Consider the following 23,213-nt stretch of genomic DNA (forward strand, 5'->3'; position numbering starts at 1 on the left):
AAACTATTCTCAATGATGATGGTTTTTTTATCCTTTACTTTGAATTTGGATCACTCTCAGATGCGATCGTTTGCTTTCTTTTTATTTCTTTTTGTTGTTGAAGTTTGCTTTCTTGTTTAATTTTGACATTTTTATTCTAAGTCAAGACCTAGTCTTTGATGGGTTTCCTTTTCAAGTCTAACCACCCGGTTCAAGTCAACTGATACAAAAATACCGATCCATATAAATCCAGTGCTGAAAATATTAACCTATACCCATCCATACTGCCCGAATTCAGATAGTATCATGATAAAAAAATTTAAAAATAACTCAAAATCGTATTAAACCAGTAACATACTAATACTATCAAAGTGGATGATCATTGATACCGTGCTAATGGAATGTCGACCATCCAATCATGCACTGAGATATGTGGCACAAGATGCAAAACACGGTGCCCAAACGAATGTGCATCTCTAAGTAACACATTTTCGTGCATAATCGGATGGTCGGCACCATGTCGGACCACCGAATGGTCCAACAATTATCGGATGTTACCCACTTTAAAGGATGAAGAATCGGATAACCGTAAATTTAATGGACAGTAACAAGATTTCAATTGAACCTGTATGAATTTTTTTGCCTAAACAGTAGATCTACATGAATACTCTTTTTTTTTTTTTGAAAATATGGTAGTTATTCACCATTGCTCGAATCTCTGGGAGAGGAAGGCACCAAACAGTAAAGCTAAGAGTAATCTACACATACACGTTCAAGATTCTGTGGCCATACATCCTTTTTTTTCAGTATGATACCTTCTCCACCGTTGCAATCTATGATTCGAGGCTGAGATCAAGAAAATGAACACTTCTACACCATAGCTAATCACCAAATATATACTATCTATTATTAAATGGAAACTCCCTCGGGTGCTTTCATCCATGTTGCTTCAATTCATTCCGCTCTATTTCTTTTTATTTTCTAAACAAGTAGTAAAATATTTGTATAATAAATCCAGCTAGATTTTTTCTTAAATTTTAAATGGCTGAAAATATGCTACTCCGACAGAAGAATGAATTCCAATGTTACTTGGACTCTGAGAATAACGATAACTTTATTGGATTTATTTTTTAAAAAATAAAAATAATATAAAGTAAAGGCCCGCTCATGCTACCAATAAATGAGAAAAAGTATGAACTGTAAGATGGAAATGAGATAAGAAAAAAATATCTTTAAATTATTTATTTTCACATCCATGTGCTATTTAAATTTTATTAAATTATCCCAATTTTATCCTAAAATATCAAGCAACCTTGCAGCTAGTATATAATAATTAATATTTATTATTATAATTACTTAATGAAAGCTGTAAACTTTGAAGTGTCTTATATTGACATGGACTCTCACGTTATCCGTCTCAACTCCACACGCCACAAAATTCTCGGCAATCGAAAGCAGTTCATTAGTCAGTTATTTGATACTTCGGTTCCATGTGCGGAGCTGAGTGCAGCCTGGGCGGGCGTTCGCTATGCCCGATGCGTCCTACGGGCTAGGTCTATCATCCTGGAGGACGACTCAGCCACCGTTATTAGTTGGATCCAGGGGGGTCCGAGGGGTGGCGGGTGTGACCATCCCCTGCTCCGGGACATCTGGGCCATGGCGAGGGATGGATGGGCCTTTCAGGCCACGCATATTTACCGTGAAGGTAACGGTGCTGCGAATTGGGTAGCTGCGTTTGTAGCTTGTCACTCCGGAGACACCTTATGGCTTGGTGATGGGGAGTTGCCCTTGGCACTCCGAGGTATTTTATTTTTCGACTTTATTGGGTCTATCCGCTCTCGCCGGGTATGATCGACCCGCACTAGAAAAAAAAAAAAAAAAAGAAAAAAAAGAAAAAAAAAAAGCAGTTCATTCCACCAGCATATTGGACAGCCACCGCACAGCTCTCCAAGCGCTCCGAAATCCGAAGTCGATCAGCATCCGTCTGCACAACTCTCAAAGCTATCAGTGGATGGTCCAACGGGGGTCGCGCGAGGCATACAAATTCAATTCTATCAACAATATATACGCAATCTATCCGTATCGTTGCGCTATATATATATATATATATATATATATATATATTCTTAAATATCAAATTTTATATAAATATTTTTTAAAAAATTGATATTTATATATATTCTTATAAAATACTTATTTTGCTAATTTATTTTTTTATTTTTATATTTACATATATTGCCTCATCATCTTGTTAAAAATTAATAATTTTAAATTAAAATAGCTAAAATATTTTTAACGGATAGAAATATAAAAAAATATTTAAAGAACTATTGCGATGGAGAAAAAAAAATTTATTTTATTTTTAATTAAAATAGATATGGCTTTTAGAAGAATGCTGTATTATGGATATTTATTTAAAAATAATATTTTATAAAAAATAAAAAATAAAGATAAATTTTAAAAAAATATTTATGTAAATTTAAATGTTTAGAAGGATTTTTATGAAAAAAACTCAAAAAAAATCCCCGTAACGCGTAACAGGCGGAGCTGATACCGCTACGATTCTCGCGGTGGAGTTTGTTCGGTAAAGAATAGAGGACGGGAGATCAAAGCAAACATCGCAGTTTTATGCGACCTCATTGCCTCCGACTCTAATACCATCCCAGGGGGAGAGAGAGGAAGTCGTGGGGGTCAATGGCGGAGAGCCCTTCGACTTCGTCGTGGCCTTCTTCGGAGAGAGCGGGGAAAATATTGCAGTTCGCTCCGTTTCAGAGCTTGGTGGAGGATGGTTTCTGGCGGAGGCTCTCTTCTCTCAAGCTTGATACCTTGGGGATCGATCAATCCCCCATCCCTATCATCGGCATGTCCCCTTTCTTTCTCTACTGCTTCTTTGTTAGATCTAGCCCTAGATCGTTTCGGTCCTGATAATAGTTCGTTTTTTTGATGAATTCGTCCAATCTGTTATAAATTTATCTTTTTCATGTTTTTAGTTGATTAATTTCTTGTTACCCTATTTCTTGATCTATTATCCGTGGAAGCCAAATCTAGTGGAAGCCAAATGGCATATCTAATATGTGATTTTTGAGTATTATGGATGTGGACTCAAAGAACTTTAGAGAGATTGAAGTTTTAGCAACCTGTTTTCAGAATTCTCGTTGCTGAATCAGGGCAGTTAATAACACTGTGCTGGATCAGAAGTTTTCCCGTTGGTTCCTCTTTAGATTTGTTCTTCTGTTTGTTTTCTTTCAAAGAAAGCATGGAATACAGGTGATGCAACTAAGTTTTGGCAATACTTGTGTTCAAGAAACCGCTGTATTTTAGTTTCTTTATCAGGATGCAAGATTGGAGCCTTCAATTTTAGCTGAAAGGTATTTTGTTTGTTAATAGGTTTTTATGCACCTTGTTCCCATGCCCAAGTTTCGAACCATATGACGTTGCTTGCCGAATCATTGCCACATGATCCTACTATGTGGTCATCGCCATCTGAGATGACTCGTGGCAACCGGAATAGATGTCCTGTTCCTGGGATTCTTTACAACACCAATACATTAGAGAGCTTCCATGCCCTTGATAGAGAGTCTCTGCTAAAGATGGAAGCAAAAAAGGTATTTGTTTTGGATTAGCCTTGTGCTCTTCTTGGTCTATTTAAATCTCACCTGCAAGTGTTGGTAAAGATTCAAAAGTTAGATTTTTTTTTTTCCCTTCTTATGGACTTTCTTTTAATTGCACCCATAAATTGAATGACTGAGAAGCAGGCATATGTTATGTCCCAAGAAATCACACTAATCCCTGCTCATTGGTCCATTAGATATTAGAGGACATTTGCTCCGGAAAAGTAGAAGAGGATAGTGCATTGCTTTCAAGGTTCCTTGTCATCTCATTTGCTGATCTTAAAAAGTGGAGCTTCCGTTACTGGTTTGCGTTTCCTGCATTGGTACTTGATCCTCCAGCAACCTTACTCAATCTGCAACCTGCTTTAGAGGCACTTAATCTAGAAGAGGTGCGTTCACATGATTCTATGTTACATATCAAAATTCCTTGTTTTGTAAAAGGTTTTGTAGAAATTCTGAAGTTGATTTTCTATTAATAGGTTGAATCTTTATCAGCGGCATGCAATGAATGGCGCAATTCAAGCTCGACAGCAGGTTGAGCATTTGTATTTTCTATTCTATTGATTTTTCTCTCACATGTGACAAAGAGCCCTGATGTACTCCATTAATTTGTCAATCATCCTAAATTCCACAGATGTCCCATTCTTTTTGGTTAGTTTTACTTCAAGTTCACATGCCACTGTTAGGCCATTAAAGGACTGGGAAGCATGCCAAGTTGATGGTCAGAAGGTTTGTTTGTTTTACTTCCATTAAAGTTGCTTTACTTCCAGTATAGTTTCATCTTTTGATTCTTTTCTATTTGTTCGATAGTAGATGAATCATAATATGTATTATTTACGTCAATGTTTTTATCATGTTTTTATTGAATTGATTTGCTTTCATAAACAATGCCATGCTGTGTATCAGAGTTTACATATGTTTTCAGCTAAAACCTAAATGATAACTTGGAATTTGTAGCTTGATCTTACTGCACATTGTGCTGGTGCAGTTGCTATTTGGCTTCTATGATCCATGTCATCTTCCAAATAATCCTGGATGGCCTCTGCGCAACTTCCTTGCATTTATCAGTTCAAGATGGAACATAGAAAAGGTCCACTTTTTGTGCTATCGAGAGAAACATGGTTTGGCTGACTTGGGGTTATCCCTTGTTGGTGAAGCTTTGGTTTCACCACCACAAGGTAGAGCGGCAGATAATGGGTAAATGCTCTGTTCTATTTAGTTGCATACTAATGGTATTTTGATCGATTTCATGACTCTAGATTGCTGTAAACTTGTATAATTTTGATAGCCTGGAGAGATCCACAATGCATTCCTAAAGCTGTAGGATGGGAACTGAAGAGAGGGAAGTTAGCATCCAGGACTATCAACCTTGCAGATTCCATGGATCCAGAGAGGTATTATTGTTATAAACATCAACTAGAGCCTATCATTTGCTTTGCTTGAAAGTACAGACACTAAAAAAAGCTTTTCTTTTAAATGTATGTTAAGGATGATCATCATTTTGCCTTATTTTCAGATTGGCTGTGTCTGCTGCAGACTTGAATTTAAAGCTCATGAGGTGGCGTACATTGCCATCTCTAAATTTAAATGTCTTGTCTATTGTTCGATGTCTTCTTTTAGGTGCTGGTACACTTGGATGCCAGGTTGCTCGTATGCTTATGGTCAGTAATCTGTAACTGCTGTTTAATTGAAATAACCTATATTTTTGCTTATTAATGGTGCAAAATTCTATTTTCAGGCTTGGGGCGTTAGGAAGATAACACTGCTTGACAGTGGCCGGGTAGCTATGTCTAATCCCGTAAGACAGTCTTTGTATACATTTGAGGATTGCCTCAATGGTGGCAACTTGAAAGCTGTTGCAGCAGCTAGAAGTCTAAAGTGTATATTTCCAGCTGTGGTGGGTCTGATGACCATCTCATTGGGCTATCCTGATATGAAGAAGCTATACTAGCACCAAACTAACTGAAGTTAATTGCAGGAAGCAGAAGGTATTAAACTGGCCATACCAATGCCAGGGCATCCTGTACCTGCCCATGAATCAGATGGCGTGCTTGAAGATTGCAAGCATCTTCAATCTTTAATAGCTTCCCATGATGTGATCTTTCTACTGACAGACACAAGAGAAAGCAGATGGCTTCCAACACTTTTTTGTGCAAATTTGAACAAGGTGAGGCTCTTTATTATGATACTGTGGATATATCTCTGAAAGATTAAAAAATATATTGCTTTCATTCCCTGATCTGTTTGCAATTTTGTTGGTCAGAAAGTTGTATTCTGATATATTATCTAATAAATCATTGGGGGCACATTTTCTTTTACTAGAATAGGAGGCCTGATAATTGACAGTACTGATATCTTCTCAGAGATACGAAAATGCATGACAACATTGAACTGTTATCAAAACCAAGCATTCAGCAATTACAGATCCTACCCTGCAATTATGTGACAATTGAAATATTATCAGGGGAGCAAGCTATTACAGTTTTTTAAAACTTTATATACTTTAATGACATTGTTAAAAATCCACATTTCTTTTTCACCAATTTGCTACTAAAGGTTGAGTCCTCCCTACTTCAAAGATCCAGAGCAACTGTATCAAGCCATGAACTGCAAACTTCTATTCAGTTTTGGGACAACCACAATATTAAATCTGTGTTTTATCATTTATACTAATTATACTTCATCTGTCTTGCATTGTTAGGAGATATACGAAAGCCTTTTATATAGTTAATTACCAGCCAACCAGGTGCTTTACTATCTTATTCTGCCAGGCCTGTTATTCTTGTAAATGTTTCCAAGTGAATTTTCTCATTTTAATACATATATCCCTTAGATCACCTTGCAGTTTAGTCAATGATAGGAATGTTGTATGGGTTGTACTGTTACTTATTGTCAAGAAAGAGGGTGCCGGCGCACAACATTATTATATTCAAGGCAAGAACAATAATATCGATCTAAGAAAAAGTGATGATGGGAAGAAATGGAACCCTAACCATAACCAACAACCTTTGCCCATCAATTACTGTTTGGTAGGGTTCAAGTTGGGACATCAGCATATGGAGGAAGCTTAAGATTATTAAACATATACTGCATCAATGTTGTACTAATTTCCATGGCTTGAATCTTGTATAACAAACCAGAAGAATCACCAAACAGAAATTTTATAGGAGGATTTAAAAATGCTTGTGTCAAAGAAATGTTTGGCCTTTGATAAAAATGAGCATGGCTATTCTTCAAGAAGACCCTTTCTTGTGTATGTATTTATGATTGATGCATATATGATTAATATATCCTAAGCTTTCATGTACCATTGACATGACTTAATAACTTAATTTTTTCATCCAGAGATTTAAATAAGCAAATTTATATAGTTAGGTTCTTATGCGTCATCTTTTTTGCAGATAGCTATTACTGCAGCTTTGGGATTTGACAGTTACCTTGTTATGCGTCATGGGGCTGCTCCTCTTGTTTCTATGTCTGATTCTAGTACTAAAGTTGAAGATATGAGCACTGTGGTTGCTCAGGTTGATACCTCATTGACAATAGATGGGGATAAAGGGCAGCGGTTAGGGTGTTATTTCTGCAATGATGTCGTTGCTCCTATAGATGTATGTAATTTTCTTGATGGTATTGCATCTGAAGATATTTGCTTGTTTGATCATTCTTTTTTGAGCAATGCTGTACTTGGTGATCTCATTTCTGTGGCTAAGTTATATGCACTCGATGCAGTCAACTTCCAATCGGACATTGGACCAGCAATGTACAGTGACACGACCTGGACTTGCACCGATTGCTTCTGCACTAGCAGTGGAACTACTGGTGGGGATTTTACATCATCCCAATGGGTAAGCCTAAGAAGTTTGTGCAGAAAAATCACTTACATTTGTGGCTGGTGAAATATTTGAATTTTTCCAGTAAAAATGTGGGTAGCTCCTTGCCTACTTCCTATAATGTTAAATGGTTTATTTATAGAAGGGCGGCAGGACATGCATTTGAGAAACTTAAATTTGCCTTTTGCCACCTTTTGTGAACACGAGTCGCAATTGCTTTTTGTAACAGGATACATGCTCCAGGTGAGATTGCTACCTCAATTACAAGCAGCAGTGAGCAGCCTTTTGGTATATTGCCCCATCAAATTCGAGGCTCTATGCCACAATTTTCTCAAATGACGCTCGTAGGCCATTCATCAAACAGTTGTACAGCTTGCAGCAGTACTGTAAGTTAACTCCTTGTCATTGCAGTTTCTGTGATCTGATGCTCATTGTCAGTTGTCTTGGATTTATTGGTTGAATCTCCAAGATCATACAGATTCCAATACAGTGCTTCTATGTCAAACATTTCTGACTTGTGACCTGCGCCAAATATTTGAGTAGTATAGAGTATAGACAGAACAAAGCATATTCCTTTGGACGGTGACATGAAATTTTATTCATGCTGCATTTACCTGCATTTAAATAGATGGGATGAGGCATGTTGTTTTACTCTCGAGATATAGAGATGATTGCTTTAAACGCGTGCTTGTGCATATGTGCAATGTATTATGTTTTTTCATTGTTCTCCCCTCGCCCTTATGCTGTTTAACCTATTTCAGGTGGTGTCAGAATATAGAAGACGAGGAATGGAGTTTATTTTACAAGCTATTAACCATCCCAGCTATCTGGAAGACCTTACTGGACTGACAGAGCTGATGAAATCAGCAAGTTCATTCAAATTGGATTGGGATAACGAAACAGACGATGATGCTGATGTCTGAGGTACTCAACCATCTTTTGGTACCGAAGTTTAAGCATATCGATCATCATCGATTATAGCCAGTCACATCAAGCACCTTCTCTGGGAGGAGAAAGTCATCGAAAGCATGTCTTCGTCTTGTAATTTAGACAATATGTATTTATTTACCCATTTGTTCAGTTTCATTAATTACCCAATGGGAGGCGAAAGAAAAGTCTGTACACGTTAATGACCAAATTTGGATTCCTGGCATATTTCTAATTTATTAAAAAGGAACGAATCTGATTTCCAAGATCTTATAACAGGGCATCTGCCAAACTGTGTAGCATCAGAGCAGGGCTTTTTTGCTTACAATGTTTCAGCTGTACGGGCGCTAGAAGTCCAAATCACATCATTAAAGCACCATTTTTGAGTTGATGATACTATGCGCATCAGTTCCATGCATCCAAACGAGATCTTGGAATATACTGTTTATTTTTTTTCCTTCCCCGGTCTTCCTGTCTGAAGTTTGGTGCTGTTTATATATTAGATTTTACTCCTCTCTGCTCTTCAGGGGCAAACTTAATGATGCGAACTGCTGGGCCATGCGCTAATTCCCGTTAGACATTTTTTTTTAGTGAATCGACTGCTTACACTACTATAGTATGAGCACAGCCAGCTACATCAGAATCAAGCAAGCAACACAAAGCAAAAGAAATGAAAAACCGATGAGTTCAAAAAAACTCTCTGAAGTGATGCGCAACGAAGGAGGTGACATGCCTGACCTGGAGAATTCGGCACTTTCATAACATCCGACGAATATCACCCAAAAGCGGATGCTCCACCTCCTCCCGCTCTTCTTCCCTAAGGCACACCACCGGGGAAGCCCGTCAGACACTTCTACCATAGCTTATTTGGACTGGACTTTCATCATTGAACGTGACTGGAAACCAAATCAAAGAGTTATTTTGGAAGGCCATCCAACATTCTGCTTGTCCACTATTGCAGAAATTAGCTGGCCAACATTCTTCTTGCCTCCCATTTTCAACTGATCGCTCCAAGCCTCTAGGCATGAAATTTAAAGAACTTGTTAGGCTCGCTTTTTCTGGATTCTAATCTTCAGAGGCCTCAGTGCGTATTAGAGATCCTTTAGAAGGCATCATACGCCTACATGTGCATGTTGCTGAAAGTTCCCTACATTCTGCGTGAACCTTGAATGCCTGTGCCTGTTGCTTATCCAATACTTGCAGGGAACATATATCAGGATTTATTAGGTGTATTCGTACATGCATCGGATGAAGCACCCGCATTAAGCAATATATATATATATATATATATCAGGAAGTGAAGTTGTGTTTTAAACTATAAGATCTGGTGAATTAACACCTAAACCCAAGTAGGATACTTGGATCATTGCGATTTGGCTGGACTACTGGATACTACTCTCCTGGACACTGATCCATTAAAAGGGCTACCATGACACCCTATCTTGCCTAAATTCTTGGGTCATAACCAACAAAATTCACGGCTGTTTGTTTGCTTGTCTAAGCTCAACTCTCTCTCTCTCTCTCTCTCTCTCTCTCGCCCGTCCTCCAAGGAAGGATTAATCAGAGTCACAAGAACCAACTCGAGGACAGTAAAAATGGTATGAAAAACGTGGGAGAAGCTTCATTCTGATTGGCAATCAATTTTGGAATACACATTTAATACAATGTGCCTAGGTGTAAATGAATTTTGGTACAAGTTAGCAGAGGCACATGCTAACTGGATAGAAAACTACAAGTAGCATTATATATAGGGAGAAACATGCTGATTTCTTCCTGGTGTATATTACCTGCGGTGAAAGTAGATGTAAAAGAACTTATCAGCCTCCTGCTTTCTCTTCGACAGAAGAATCAAATGATGCAGGGGCTGGAACTTCTTCGGTGCTACACTTTGCTTTTCTGCTCTTCAGAGACTGAATTTGATCAGCAAGCGAAATTTTTCTTCGCAGTCTTTCCGCCTTGATGAACTCCAAATCCCATTTCTCAATAAGTGGCTCAGGCTCAACTATCTTCTCGCTCTGAATACTGACAAAACTGCTCAACTTCTTCTTACGGTGGTGAAACTTCAGCAAAAAATATAAAATATTATGGAGACGCACGTTTAACATTAAAAAGTAGCACAGCATTAACAAGGAAAAATATATTGGATGGACGGAGAAATTGCAGGGAAGTCAGATAGCAAGCAAAATTAAAATGCGAAAATTTCAGACTCTGAAGAAAGTTGAAAAGAAAATACACCATTTTTAAATGTCTATATCTTAGTGGTGTGAGACCTGCAGGATTGTCTTTATCAGTTACTTCCATTGGATTTTGGGAAGATGAGCAAAATGCAGACAGCGTAGATCAAAATAAATATATGGGATGACGTGCGGGTCATGTAAACTTCGTGCATAATCAGACAACCGCTGCTAATGAAGTATTGGACACCGGTCACAAACAGGAATTTTTAAGTGTAAGGCCATGGAGAGCATCTGTGGTATTACCTTAATCAATCTTGCCTTTAGTTTGAAACCCTTAGATAAAGCCATCTTCTTTTTCTCATCCTCTGATCTCTTCCATGATGATGCCACAACTTTCTTAGCCTCTGCCTTCTGTTCATTGCCGTTACTCTGTTTAGCAAGCCCTGCAACATTTTCTACCCTAATCTGGGACACTCTCCCTGCCCTTCGCTTTGCAATTTCTCTGGTCCTTGCTTTTTCTGCTTTCTGCTGAATTTGTTGAGATTCGATATCAGCTTTAATTTTTTCATAGCTATCCCAGTTCAATTCCTGTTGCCCGCAACCACCTTCTCTTGCTGCTTCTGCGATGCTTCCAGACCATATGATACAGAAATACTCTTGTGATCTTCTATGTTTCAAGCGCTTTTCCCAGGACTTTTTTAGTCCAGAACTTATTCTCGCCTTGCTCTGATCACTGAGAAATATTTGAATTACTCAGTTTTGACCTTCCAGAGCTCAGCTTTTACGCAAACAAGCAATCTGCACTAAGGACCATATAATGAACGAACACTAATGGTGTTAAATAGCAAATATGAGCATACCTGTGAGAATGAGGATATTCAGACATCTTCTTCCTAACCTGACAAAAGAATAAAAGAAATTTAGCAAATTCAACATGTGTAAAAGCCAAGGACACCGACGGATAGATCTCCAGCACCCATGGGAGAACAGAATGAAATTGATGCTTACATGACATCACCTTGGGATCACTCAAGGCCTCCATAGTCCTCCTCTTGATGAGCTCTCGAGTCTCTGTTATTGAAGTATGGTATAAGAATCATATAAATTAGGTCAAACTCATCTGATAAGTAAGATGGATTATACCTTTACTGTGCTTCTTCCCTTTGTTCCAAGGTGTCCTACCTTTGTTTGCTAGTCCAATCTTCCACCTTCTCTGGATTTCCTTGTCACAAATATTGGAAGCACTTTTTGCATAATCTGAAGCACTATCAGCTTCCTCGTATATAACATTGTCTATATCATGCAACTGACATTCTTCATCTCTGTCTGCTGAAATCTTCTCAGTTTTATACTGCTCAGTAGATGATTCGATAGTCAGCTGCAGACGATTGAGTTTAGATGATTCTTCATCTTTGACCAGTTGCAAAGCTCCAACATACTCTTTTGGAAAGAAATGAGTATGGATCAATGCTCGAGATGCATTGAAAGAAGACATTTGAATGTTTGCCAGCATTGGTGCTTGTTGGAATTGTACACTGTTCATTGTACAGGTGCATACAGGTCCCAAGTAAATTCTGGTGGCACAGTAAAAGGATCAACATGGCATGCATTTCCTGAAATAAGAATACCCTAAACACAACCAACATTTTTGCATACATGAAACATACAGAGACTTCAGTACAGAATGTTCATTTCTCATCATCAACTCTGATGCACTTGGTTTCATGAAATTCAGAAATTTCTTATTCCATTTTTAACAGGTCAGAATGTCAACTTCCCTTGCAAATAGCAGTTGAAAATGTTGTAATGAAGATGCTATCACCAAAGCCCAAGATGATGTTTGAAATTTACTAATGGGTTTTCGCATTAAAAAGCAAACAGGGTTTAATGCATTGAAAAAAAAGTAAAACAAGAAGCCTTATCCTAAATGTTTGTTGTCAGGTTTACGAATTCTATTTCATCCTAATATTCTCTAGGTATACTGCACATGTCCAAAACTCTCTCTCTCTCTCTCTCTCTCTCTCCCCCCTTCTCTGTCGGACATGTGTAGACAGGCCAATTACATCTAAAGGAGTTGCCTGTAAAGTGTCAAAATGGCTTCATGTTTGTATTGATATGGATATGATTAAGTTGAAGGTATTTTTGGTCTCTTTGCAATGCGGTAACTGAAATCAAACTGCACCAACATGTATCAACACAAGCCACTGCAAAGCACAAGGCTTTTTAATATTTTCACCTGTTAGACTAACTGATCTGATGCTCCACTTCGAATCCTATAACTCTCATCATACATGCAATATGTGTTTGTATACTTTAAGCAGGCCCACTTCTCTTGCAAAAGAACTCTTTGTTGGCAAAATGGTGATACGGTGCATGTCATTGATATAATTAAAACTTTACACCATAAGACTGCTTGATCTACCACAAGATGATTGATTGATTTAAATAAGTACATGTTCATTTAATCAAGTTTCTATATCAAAAATAATGGCTCAAGGAGGAACATTTTTTTTGTTAAAAATGTTTTTCATGCCTATAAAACATAACATGGGACATTCATTGTAGCTGTTTTCCTATCAAAAATCAGGGGAACAGGCTTGACATATCAAGTAGCTTAATGCTCGTTAACATGGTAGCCCTTCATAGTTCACTGTATGCAAGCCCATTCAGGACATGGTCTACGACTCCCCACAAAGGCAATATTATGAATTCGACATGACCAAACTATCAGAAACAAGGAAACATCGGAGTAGGACATGTTGTACAATACAATCATACAAATATATGTATATAAAAGGGAGAATCATGTTTAATAGATACACTACAATGTCGGTTTGAGGTTGGAAGATAAAAAGATCAAACAGCATCCCTACAAACTCCAAACTACAGAAGGATTCTCAGATTATAGTTTTCACAGTGTATCTAGTTTACTGGGAAAAATAAGATTTTGCAGGATTTTAGCAAACTTCATGGTATTCCTAACGTTACGTAAATTGCTTCAGTCATTTCCACTAATTAAGTTCAATTATTTTCTAGAATATTCTTTTCTGACATCTTCCCAAAATACTCCTCTTTATCTTCCAAAATCATACACTTGCCTCTAGTTTAATGACTCCAAATTCCGAATTATGCGACTAACACCATAACCCAAGCTTCAAACCAATATCTCTGGGACCAACTAGTTATTTTTCTTTTGTTCTACTCTTTCCTATTGTTGCCACTGAGAACCGGCCTGTCCTAGGCACCGCAATGAGAAGCTCCTTCTGTTCCTTGAGCACCATCCTGACTTAGGCATCGGAGGGTCTCCTGCTGAGCGTATCCGCTCGCCTTCTTCGATCCCGACCGGAGCAGCCGACAGCCAAGCTCTGCGTCGTCACGCTTCTCATCACGGTGCCTAAGACGGACCGGTTCTCAGCGGCAACACCTATCATATTACGCTTTTAGACTCTATTAGATCCACTTCACTTCTTCAATCTGGAGCTGTTATTTCTCTACTGTCTATCTGGGGTTATCCTCCAGGTTGACAAGGATGCCACATTTCTCGTCACATCCAAATATTACCCAAGATAAAAATGAAAAAAATAAAATTGTATAACTTTTTGTGATCGCAATAATTCAAGGAAAGGGATAAACCTGATAAACTAAGAATAAATGGACGACGCCAAAATCGCTCCCCTCAGTGACATCAAAATCGATCCATCGAGTGGTTAAAATTGTATTAACGGAAAAACAAGCAGATAAGGGTAACAGTAGAAGGATTAGTAGATTTTGTTGTTGCCCTTGATAAGAAGAAAAAGGAGCCGTGGAAGAGTGAGAAAAGGAAACGCCCAAGTAGAAAGAGAGAAAAAATTACTTATTAAATCAGATGGTGCATAAAGAATGAGAAAAGAAGGATGAGGAGGAGCTTACGAGGGCCAAAAATGGCGTCTCCGAGAAAGCGAGCGAGCAAGAGAGAGGGGGGGCTTTATCTCCTGCTGTCAATGCTGGACTCCTGTGTGGCGTTTAGGGATTAGTTGTGTTATAGTGAGCCTGCGGAATGGTTACCTTAACGGGGTTCGGTCGGGCTAGGGTCACGCATGGTCCGCGCCCGAACGGCAGCTGATATCCATGATGTATGATATGCTTGTTACAGCAAAAAAAAAAAAAAAAAAAGTCGCCGATTGGTCCCGTGTTGGATTGGGCGGCCGATTGGTTTTTTTTTTTTTTTTTTTGGTAGAAAAATAGGAGGAAGGGAGGAGGGACGAACCTACCCACATAGCAGCTTCCACCGAGCTTCCTTTCCATCAAAAAATATTCGGATTGCAAGTTTCTGCATGCCCTTCTCGACCCATAGGTTGCCTTACGTGTGAGTACGTCACTCTAGCGCCATCTCGGTACCGGCGGATCAGATAGCAACTCTATCGGACAAACCAGACGGGGGCATCCGGTTTCCATATTTTATTTTTTTTCAAAAAATCTCTTCCTTGATAGGGGAATCAATTAATCCAAAATAAATGTGCTAATCTACTCAAGCCCCTCCTCATTTAGGAATAAATTGCTTCATTGTAAATGAATTTAGAAGGTAATTTCTTTTCAGATTTCTAATTTTGTGTTTGTGATCACATCCATGAATTTTGATAAATTCATTCAACAACTAAAAGCTCCCTAGGAAAATAGTTTGGGGTTGCTTGCATAAAAGCTATTGTAGGCACACGGCACTATAGGGTTAAGAAAAGCACTGTTGATCCAAATTGTTTCAGGAATAGCACCAAAACGAGTGATATGATATTAGTAGCAGTATTATAAATAGATAAAATATTGTAACAATCAAGATCTTATCTAAAATGACTAATTGAAATAAATACCCAAGTTCTTTCTATGAATCTACCCCTCCCCCGCGGCGGCTTGATTCTGCTGCTGCGGTTTGTCCATCTAACGAGGAACAGAAGATCTCGGTGATCCTTATGGTAAAAGATCGACTAAGAGAGAATAGATCACAAAGAAGACTGACTCGCAGTCGAATTTGATAGTGTGATGGATCGAGGAAAGATATTGCAAGGAGAATCTTTTTAGAATTAGATTTTTATGTTAGATATATTGTGAAAGGAAATCACAAAAAAAGGATTAGAAAGGAGAGGAACTCTCATGATAGGCAAAAGGAGACTAGAATAGTAGAATGTGCTCCGAATATTACGGCAAGAACTTAAAGCTGGCTTTAAGCAAAAAAAGAACTTAAAGCTGGAAAAAAAGTGATAAAACTACAAAAAGTTTGCACCAGCCGGGAATCGAACCCGGGTCTGTACCGTGGCAGGGTACTATTCTACCACTAGACCACTGGTGCGGTGACGAAGATTTTGGGACTTGAAGTGCTGAAAATGGGTAAAATTCAGGCTGTTGTTCCTGCACAACGGTGCACGGGCTGATTCTGGTTCAAGCAACACTGTTGCAATGTGGCTATGCAAGATGTGGATATTGTTGATTGAGTGAAATTATAGATCAATCTTAATGCTCATTGTTTGAAAGAGAAAATAGAGAAAAACATAACCAACTCCAATGAACCTAAAACTTTCGCTCTTTAGAAACAACAAAATTGACGGCTAAATTGTATTGTAATTATTTTCTCTATACGTTTGTTTGCAATTTTCTAAGATCAATCATGATATTTTTTCTTAAAAATAAAAAAACTTTCTCAGCAATCAAATGGAGTCATATGTCAGTTAATTAAAGCACCTCACTACTTAACACAAAAGAATAAAAGCCACATGGCAAAACTTACAACAAAGCTAGAAATATTGGAGAAATTGTACTCTGCATCAGATGCATCAGATGCACCATATCAACAATGCACTAGAAGAACAATACGAGATAGGATGACGAATAGGGCTCATGAGAACGGAAAATCTGATTGGGAGAGACAATCCAAGACAAACCGTGCGATGAATATAGAAACTGAAAATCCGATCGGTGTCGTGCAAGGGCGAAATGGTGCACCTCGTGCGGCATGCAATATTTAGGGAGTATCGAACCAATGCAAAAAGCTCCTCATGTGCTCCACCATATCAAAAAAAAAAAAAAGTTTGTAGCTAGCAAGGAGTCGATAGCTTTAGCACCAATGAAGAATCTCTCAATACAGCCTTGAAGCTTGATCTCTCGTTACCATGCCTCCTACTTGGGAGGGTGTAATAAAAAAACTCCATAAGAACAATGCATCCCGAAGGCGAGAACCTCACCGGAGAAGAAGGTCGTCATTTGCTGCTCACACCCACCCCTAAAATTTTTGTACACCACATAGTCATATTACGTAATAAATAATTTCTTCTTGGGGAACTCCTTTTCCCTCTCTTTTAGCTTTATTTATTTATTTATTAAGATCAGAAGTCATATCCGACGAGTACGAATGCACCCAATAAAATCAGAAAAGAGAATATCTTGGAGTGCCCGGAGCAACTTCTTATCCCCAGCCCACAAGGTGCTACCTGTATGACTAGCCACATAGATGGCCACCCAATTCGCAGCCTCATTGGCTTCACGAAATACATGCTTGATATGAAAGATCCTTCCATCTCTCGTCGTTGTCCAGATATTTCAAAGCAACAGTTGACTGCCGCCGGCATCTCTCGGACCTCTTGGATTCAATTGATGACCGCCGTCAAGTCATTTTTTAAAATGACTAAGCTAGCTTGTAATTTAAGTTGAGCATGACGGAGACCTGCCTAGGTAGTTCTCAGCTCCACACTCGAATAACTGATAACGTACGCTGCCAACACCCCAGCGTCGAGACCGCTTTTGGCTTCGAAAAAGAAACGCACCAGTCCTATGTCGCCCACCCTAGTGCAGTACACATGGGCTACAGGATGGGGATACTCTCTCCGACTCTCTGCCGCGACACAAGATTGGACGGACTTCTGTCGACAACTTGACGTGAATTATGCAAATGGCCTCCAAGCCCCAAGAAGCTCCTTTTAAAAGCCAAAATAAAAGTTCTCAATTGACGCCATCATGCCGATTCTAAAAGAACTCTTGTGATTTGCTAGCCTCCGGGGAGGGGAGTTGAGATGAGGTGTTCATATGGGAGACCTTTGAGGAGCAGCTGGTGGAGAGAATTCTGGCATTACCGATCCCGTCCCGAGCGGAGCCTGATAGATTGGTCTGGTTTTCGACAGGCCGATCGTGGGTATGTGCCAGAGATATTCATGCGTGGACTAGGAGGGAGCCGGAGAGACGGATTGATGGTGGATGGATATGGAGGATGAGGGTGCATCCCCGGGTGGCGCTTTTTCTTTGGAAGGTGGCCTGGGGCTGCCTTCCAACCAGGAGTGTGTTGGCCAGACAGGGGATGAGGATGGGTCCACCATGCGAAGTATGTTTGGATGCTGAGGAGACTATCGGCCATGTACTTCTTCGATGTCCTACAGCTGTGCAGTGTTGGAGATTGGCCTCGGCGCTACTCCCACCTATGTGGGAGTCGGTGGAGGATATGCTTCGATTTTTGAGTGAGTCTATTCGGAGGCCGAGTGTTGCTGAGACATGTTCTATTGTGGCTTACCTAGCCTATCACATATGGCTCGCCAGAAATGACCGTCTATTCGAGGGTGGGTGGCCGACCCCACGGGCTATGATGGAGAGAGCTCTGAGGCAGGTAGCGGAGACATCTACGATGGCCACGTCGGCACCACCTGGGAGAACCAGGGATATCTGGGGTACCTACACTGCTGTTTTAGCGTCCAGGTTCAGTTACTTCTCTTGGGTACCCCCATCCCCTGGTTATCTTAAGGTGAATTTCGATGGTGGCATGGCGGAGGATGACGCCTCTGGGGGTGTGGGTTTCGTGATCAAGGACCACAGGGGCACCTTTATTGCTGCTGGGGGACGGAGCACTCTTGGCGGTTCGGCGGTGGGAGCAGAGCTGCAGGCTGCTTGGGAAGGTGTTTCGTTTGTGAGACGAGTACTGGGGGCGATAGACTCGTTCTCGAGGATGACTGTTCTATAATGATTGACTGGATATGAGGTGTGGACATGTATGGGGATGGCCACCCTTTGATACGGGACACTCGTAGTTTGGTGCGGGAGTTGATCTCCTGTCAGATTATCCATGTTTACTGAGAGGTAAACAGTGTAGCAGATTGGGTCGCCTCTTATGTTGCCCGGCATACTGGGGAGGTCTTTTGGTCTAGTTTAGATAGCGTTCCATACGCCTTATTTTGTTTACTTTTCTTTGATATGTCCGATTGTATTCACGTTAGAGAAATATGAAATAAAATACCGTTTTGATTAAAAAAAAAAAAACTCTTGTTACATCATGTTGGAGTATGACTGACGTTTGAGGGTACTTCTTTTAAATAATATATAATTTTTAAAAAAATTATGATAAAAATCTGGTTGATAATAGATTAGTACAAGATTCCAATCCAAACCACGTAACAACTTTATCAACTGCCGTCAATATTATGTATATCTAGAACCCATCTTTTCATAGTTATACGTTAGCATGAATATTTAATGACAATAATTTAAATAAGCGCCATCATTTTGTTGTACCAACCATTGCAAACCAAAATTATGACCATCATTTAACATATTATATAATTTATCTATAAATGCTTAATTTTGTATATCACCTTTGAGGAATATTCGTTATTTAATAAACATTAATTTGAGCTTGAAGCTCTGCTTATTCTTTGTTCTATATTTTTAGAATTTATTTGGGTAATCAAGCTGAAAATTTTATTAGGTTCGTGAATTGGACCAGCAAAATTAAAAAATTATAGGATTACATGCCAAGCTAGACTTATGTTTGTAAGTACCTAGACATAATTTTAGAGCAAGTTGGTCTGAATTTTATAGAAAGAAAAAAAAAATCTATATTCATAAGCATTCAGAAATACCTATGAGATTCAAACCAGTCCACTCCAAAGCTAATTTTAGGTACTTATGAATATAGGTCCAATCCATAAATCCAACAAAATTTTCAGCTTAATCATCTAAACAAGCCCTTAATTTTTGTAATATCCGGCCTTTTTTGTTCAGTTAATCGGGTTAGATAATAACTATTATTTGCTCTATGATTGATGATAACCTATTTTACTATCCAACACTTTTTTTTTTTTTATAACTGTTGTGAGTCTTATAACTATTTATGTTTTTCATTTGGGACGTTGGTGCATTAAAACACTCGCGAAAATCCATAAGATGGGACTGTTGGGTTGTTGAGCATCCAATAAGTGGCGTCAGCCTGCTACCTTTCTCTTCTCTCGCGCACTAACGCTTCATGGAGACCCCACTCAAGCACATATACTAGAGTCCAGGGTTAGGCGGCGGTTTGCCTGTCCTCCCTCCTCTTCCTCACGACTTCTCTTCCATGTGACTTCTGAAATCTCTTCGTTGTCCTGTCTCCGGTGCTGATTACTCTACGTTGCATTATTCAGCAAGAGATTTGTTTAACTCGGAGAACCCGAGACAGAGCAGAGACATGTTGGATTCCTCTCCTACCTTCTCCAACAAGAAGAACAAGCGCAAGAAGCTGCAACAACTACTGTTCTGCTTCTTTGCTCGAATTTTTGGTCATTCTTTCTCACCTTCCTCTTATAAAACAAAGGCCAAGGCCAACCCTGAGCTCAAAGACTCCATCGAACCACCTATTGCTCTAAGTTTTGTTAAATCAGAGATGAAGGGTGGTGGGATAAGGACGAAGGTCGAGGAAGCGAAGGGCGAGGAAGTGGATGCGGCGGGGATGAAGAGGTCGGTGAAGCAGCTGCACTTTGGAGGGTGGGAGGAAAAGGGGGAGGCGGCGTTGGAGATTAAGAGGCTGGCGAAAGTGGATGCTCGTATGAGGCGGTCGCTGGCCAAGCTGGGTGTCATTCCGTCGCTGGTGTCGATGCTCGCTGAGGCGCAGGATGATCATTGCCGCCACTTGGCCATTGAAGCGCTGATCGAGCTTGCTCATGGTACTTTTACGTGAGTACTACCCATCTTTGTCTATATTCAATGCTCGTTTAATTTATGTTCTTCGCTATGCATCAAAGGATGTCTGAATTCCCCTTCACTAGATGATTAAACTTCTCCAATGCTCACCAACACCAGGACTGCAGTCCTCACAATTTTTATCTTTCCTCTGGTTCTGTTTTTGCCTCCTCGGTTATGATTTCCCCGTTCCATCAGTTCATTCTCTACCAACAAATTCAAAGAGGCAGGATGCTCCTGTGTTTTTGGTATGGCAAATTTTTTAAATCCAAAGAGAAAGGATCACGTATCATCAGGTTGTAATATGATATCTAGGTGAGTTTTTGGGGCAACAAGTATTGCTGTCGTCCCCATGAGTTACACCTAGTTGTTCTTGCAATATTTCCCAAGTTCGGCATCCATCTTCTGAGATTTAGGGGATACAATTCAAGGGGGTAGCAATGGGGATGCCATCGTTTTGATTAGTGTTGACATCATGTTTGCACCTAAAGCTCACCCTGCTTAAAACTGTTTGATTTAGTTAACTTAATACGACCTTTTCATTGCATGTTTATTTTGGAAACTCAAGCATTATGGCGAAATCAAATTTGCAACTTCATGCACTGCCAAAAATGTTCTTAGGGCAAATCCAAACTGTTTAAATATAACACTTTATGTATATGAAGGGAAGATATCTACGAACGTTTTTATTTTTGGGTTGAACGTTAAGGTATATTTAAACAGACAACTGTATGAACACAAGCCATTAAAAACTTTGAGATTATTTATAAAGAAGAGGGGAAGTTTACTAAAAAAAAAAAAAGGAAGAAAGGAAAAAAACGGAGTCAACTGATCTCAAGTCAAAGCAGACTTTGCGTTAAACTCTCGATTAGATCTGTGAACTTGGTGAGATAATGGCGTTAGCCCAACTCTGTTCCTATGGGTAGGCACAGCCTCACGATGAGACATGTTTGACCCGACAACCTATGTTTTCTTGGCTTCTTGCCGGTTTTCAACTCTGACCTTCCTTGTTAGGCTTCCTCCACTGTATCTTAGTAATATACTTACTCCACCAATTCTCTGTATCTTACCAAAATATTCCTTCAATAGATTGGCGTTCGATAGCAATAATAATACCAGATCTAAAAAAAAGTGTCAAGATAAGGTTTTATCATGAGTCACACCTCAAACACTGTTATGAACTGAAAGTCAAGAATATGAAATCCAAGGGTGATGATATGAAATCTTGCTGGTTATTATTGCATATTTTTACTGGCCATTCTTTTGTTTCAGAAACAAGGCGCTTATGGTGGAGGCCGGACTCCTTGTGAAACTACCACAGCTCACGGACGCTCTACAGTTCCCTGGAAAGCAAGAACTTGCAGTCCTCCTCTTCTCCATCTCTTCTCTTGCAAAAACTCAATTCCCCATTGCCCCTTGCCACATCATTGCCTTCCTAACTGAGATCCTTAACGCCAAAGAAGTTGCTGAGGAGATAAAGATTACATGCCTAGCAACTCTATACAATCTGTCGACAAAGCTGGACAATACTAGAGCTATTGTTTCGAGCGGTGCTGTCCCTACTCTGATAAGCTTGTCGTCAAACAGAAGGGCCTCGGAGGGAGCTCTAGCCATCATGGGGAACTTGATTCTAAGTGCGATGGGAAAGAAGGTCATTGAAGATGACTCCATGGTTCCAAAAGCCTTGATCGACACTACGACATGGTTCGACAAGCCTCGATGCCAAGAGCTTGCTGTTTACATACTGATGATTCTCGCTCATGGGAGCAAAACACAGAGGCAGAAGATGGCAGGGTTAGGGATGGTGCCACTACTTCTGGAGGTGGCCTTGTTAGGGAGCCCCCTTGCACAGAAGAGGGCGCTTAAGATGCTGCAGTGGTTTAAAGATGAGGGGCAATCAAAGATAGGAGTGCATTCTGGGCCTCAAACTGAAAGGATCTCACTTTCAAGAAGCCTTGTCAGTGGGCGAGAGACAAACAAATGTCAGAAGGCTGTCAAGCAGATGGTAGAGCAGAGTCTCAGTAACAACATGGAAGCGATCATGAGAAGAGCTCGTGTACCAGAGAATTTTTCTAGTTTTAAAAGCTCTGTGGCAAGCTCTAGCTCTAAGAGCCTGCCTTACTAATTAAATCTCCATCCACCGCATCAAACCTTCACCTTTCTTTTGAAAGTTTGGTTCTGGTGATGGCGAGATTGTACATTTAATAATAACAAATGAGACATTCCACAAAATGTACAGCTTGTTTTCTGATGATATGTTACATTTAAGTGCATACCATCCATGCTAAAAAGCGTATAGCTGTTTGAAGGCTGTAGTAATTTTTATTTTGGGAGAGGCACCTGGAGTGCATAGAATAGTTTTAGTTGAATACTGGACTGCAAAAGATTTCAACTCTTTTTTTGATGCCTGTCGAAAAATAAACCAAATGCATAGGACTGCAGAAGGGTTTGCGATAGAGTTCATCAACATCTTGTATATCAACAGGTTAACCGTAGAAATGAAAGCCACCATGTTCCTTTCTTGGCATTTTTTTTGATGCCCCTCGCCTTCTTTGGTGTCCTGGAACCCCCAATCAGATGTTGGCAAACTTAATTTCAACGTATCTGTTAAGCAAGGCAAATTTGGTGTCTGATATCCGATCTAAGACTATTTCGGTCGCATTCTTGCTGCAGGAGTGATTTTGCTTGCGGCCAGGTCGCTAGAATTTTCGCCGTCAAGCTTGTTTCGAGCTGCTAGAATTTGGTTGGAA

At 39.6% G+C, this 23,213-nt stretch overlaps 4 protein-coding genes and 1 non-coding gene across 9 annotated transcripts; 3 read left to right on the forward strand and 2 right to left on the reverse strand.

The window, feature by feature from the left end:
• The first annotated feature begins 2,551 nt into the window (after positions 1-2,551).
• Positions 2,552-8,620, forward strand: APG7 (ThiF family protein). The gene is made up of 14 exons (XM_008793178.6): positions 2,552-2,839; positions 3,367-3,584; positions 3,788-3,979; positions 4,070-4,124; positions 4,225-4,319; positions 4,579-4,768; positions 4,879-4,984; positions 5,107-5,251; positions 5,329-5,487; positions 5,569-5,757; positions 6,992-7,198; positions 7,320-7,435; positions 7,650-7,806; positions 8,182-8,620. Exons 1-14 carry the CDS (start codon positions 2,674-2,676, stop codon positions 8,341-8,343), a joined length of 2,157 nt encoding a protein of 718 aa, XP_008791400.3. The 5' UTR covers positions 2,552-2,673; the 3' UTR covers positions 8,344-8,620.
• Positions 8,621-9,943: 1,323 nt separating this feature from the next.
• On the reverse strand, positions 9,944-14,544 carry LOC103708311 (histone-lysine N-methyltransferase, H3 lysine-79 specific-like protein). 5 transcript variants are annotated; one of them, XM_008793175.6, is made up of 7 exons: positions 14,434-14,539; positions 14,158-14,303; positions 11,668-12,098; positions 11,543-11,595; positions 11,385-11,422; positions 10,828-11,257; positions 9,944-10,407 (listed from the first exon to the last, which is right to left on the reverse strand). In XM_008793175.6, exons 3-7 carry the CDS (start codon positions 12,065-12,067, stop codon positions 10,165-10,167), a joined length of 1,164 nt encoding a protein of 387 aa, XP_008791397.4. In that variant the 5' UTR covers positions 12,068-12,098; positions 14,158-14,303; positions 14,434-14,539; the 3' UTR covers positions 9,944-10,164. The 5 variants fall into 5 exon arrangements, with proteins under 5 accessions (XP_008791397.4, XP_008791399.4, XP_088561138.2 ...); XM_008793177.6 differs by lacking the exon at positions 14,158-14,303 and having other exon boundaries at positions 14,434-14,544; XM_088705012.2 differs by lacking the exon at positions 14,158-14,303 and having other exon boundaries at positions 11,668-12,059; positions 14,434-14,528.
• Positions 14,545-15,773: 1,229 nt separating this feature from the next.
• On the reverse strand, positions 15,774-15,844 carry TRNAG-GCC (transfer RNA glycine (anticodon GCC)). The gene has a single exon. It is a non-coding gene; the product is annotated as a tRNA-Gly (tRNA).
• Positions 15,845-17,839: 1,995 nt separating this feature from the next.
• Positions 17,840-18,493, forward strand: LOC149752936 (uncharacterized). Its single transcript, XM_089925673.1, has one exon. It carries the CDS (start codon positions 17,840-17,842, stop codon positions 18,491-18,493), a length of 654 nt encoding a protein of 217 aa, XP_089781799.1.
• Positions 18,494-19,830: 1,337 nt separating this feature from the next.
• On the forward strand, positions 19,831-22,791 carry LOC103708374 (ARM repeat superfamily protein). The gene is made up of 2 exons (XM_008793270.4): positions 19,831-20,457; positions 21,736-22,791. Exons 1-2 carry the CDS (start codon positions 19,973-19,975, stop codon positions 22,586-22,588), a joined length of 1,338 nt encoding a protein of 445 aa, XP_008791492.2. The 5' UTR covers positions 19,831-19,972; the 3' UTR covers positions 22,589-22,791.
• Positions 22,792-23,213: the final 422 nt, after the last annotated feature.

The sequence above is a fragment of the Phoenix dactylifera genome, chromosome 9, assembly GCF_051530095.1.
Source record: "Phoenix dactylifera cultivar Ajwa chromosome 9, Ajwa_hap1_PhDact_Kaust_v1.1, whole genome shotgun sequence".
NCBI classification, from domain to species: Eukaryota; Viridiplantae; Streptophyta; class Magnoliopsida; order Arecales; family Arecaceae; genus Phoenix; species Phoenix dactylifera.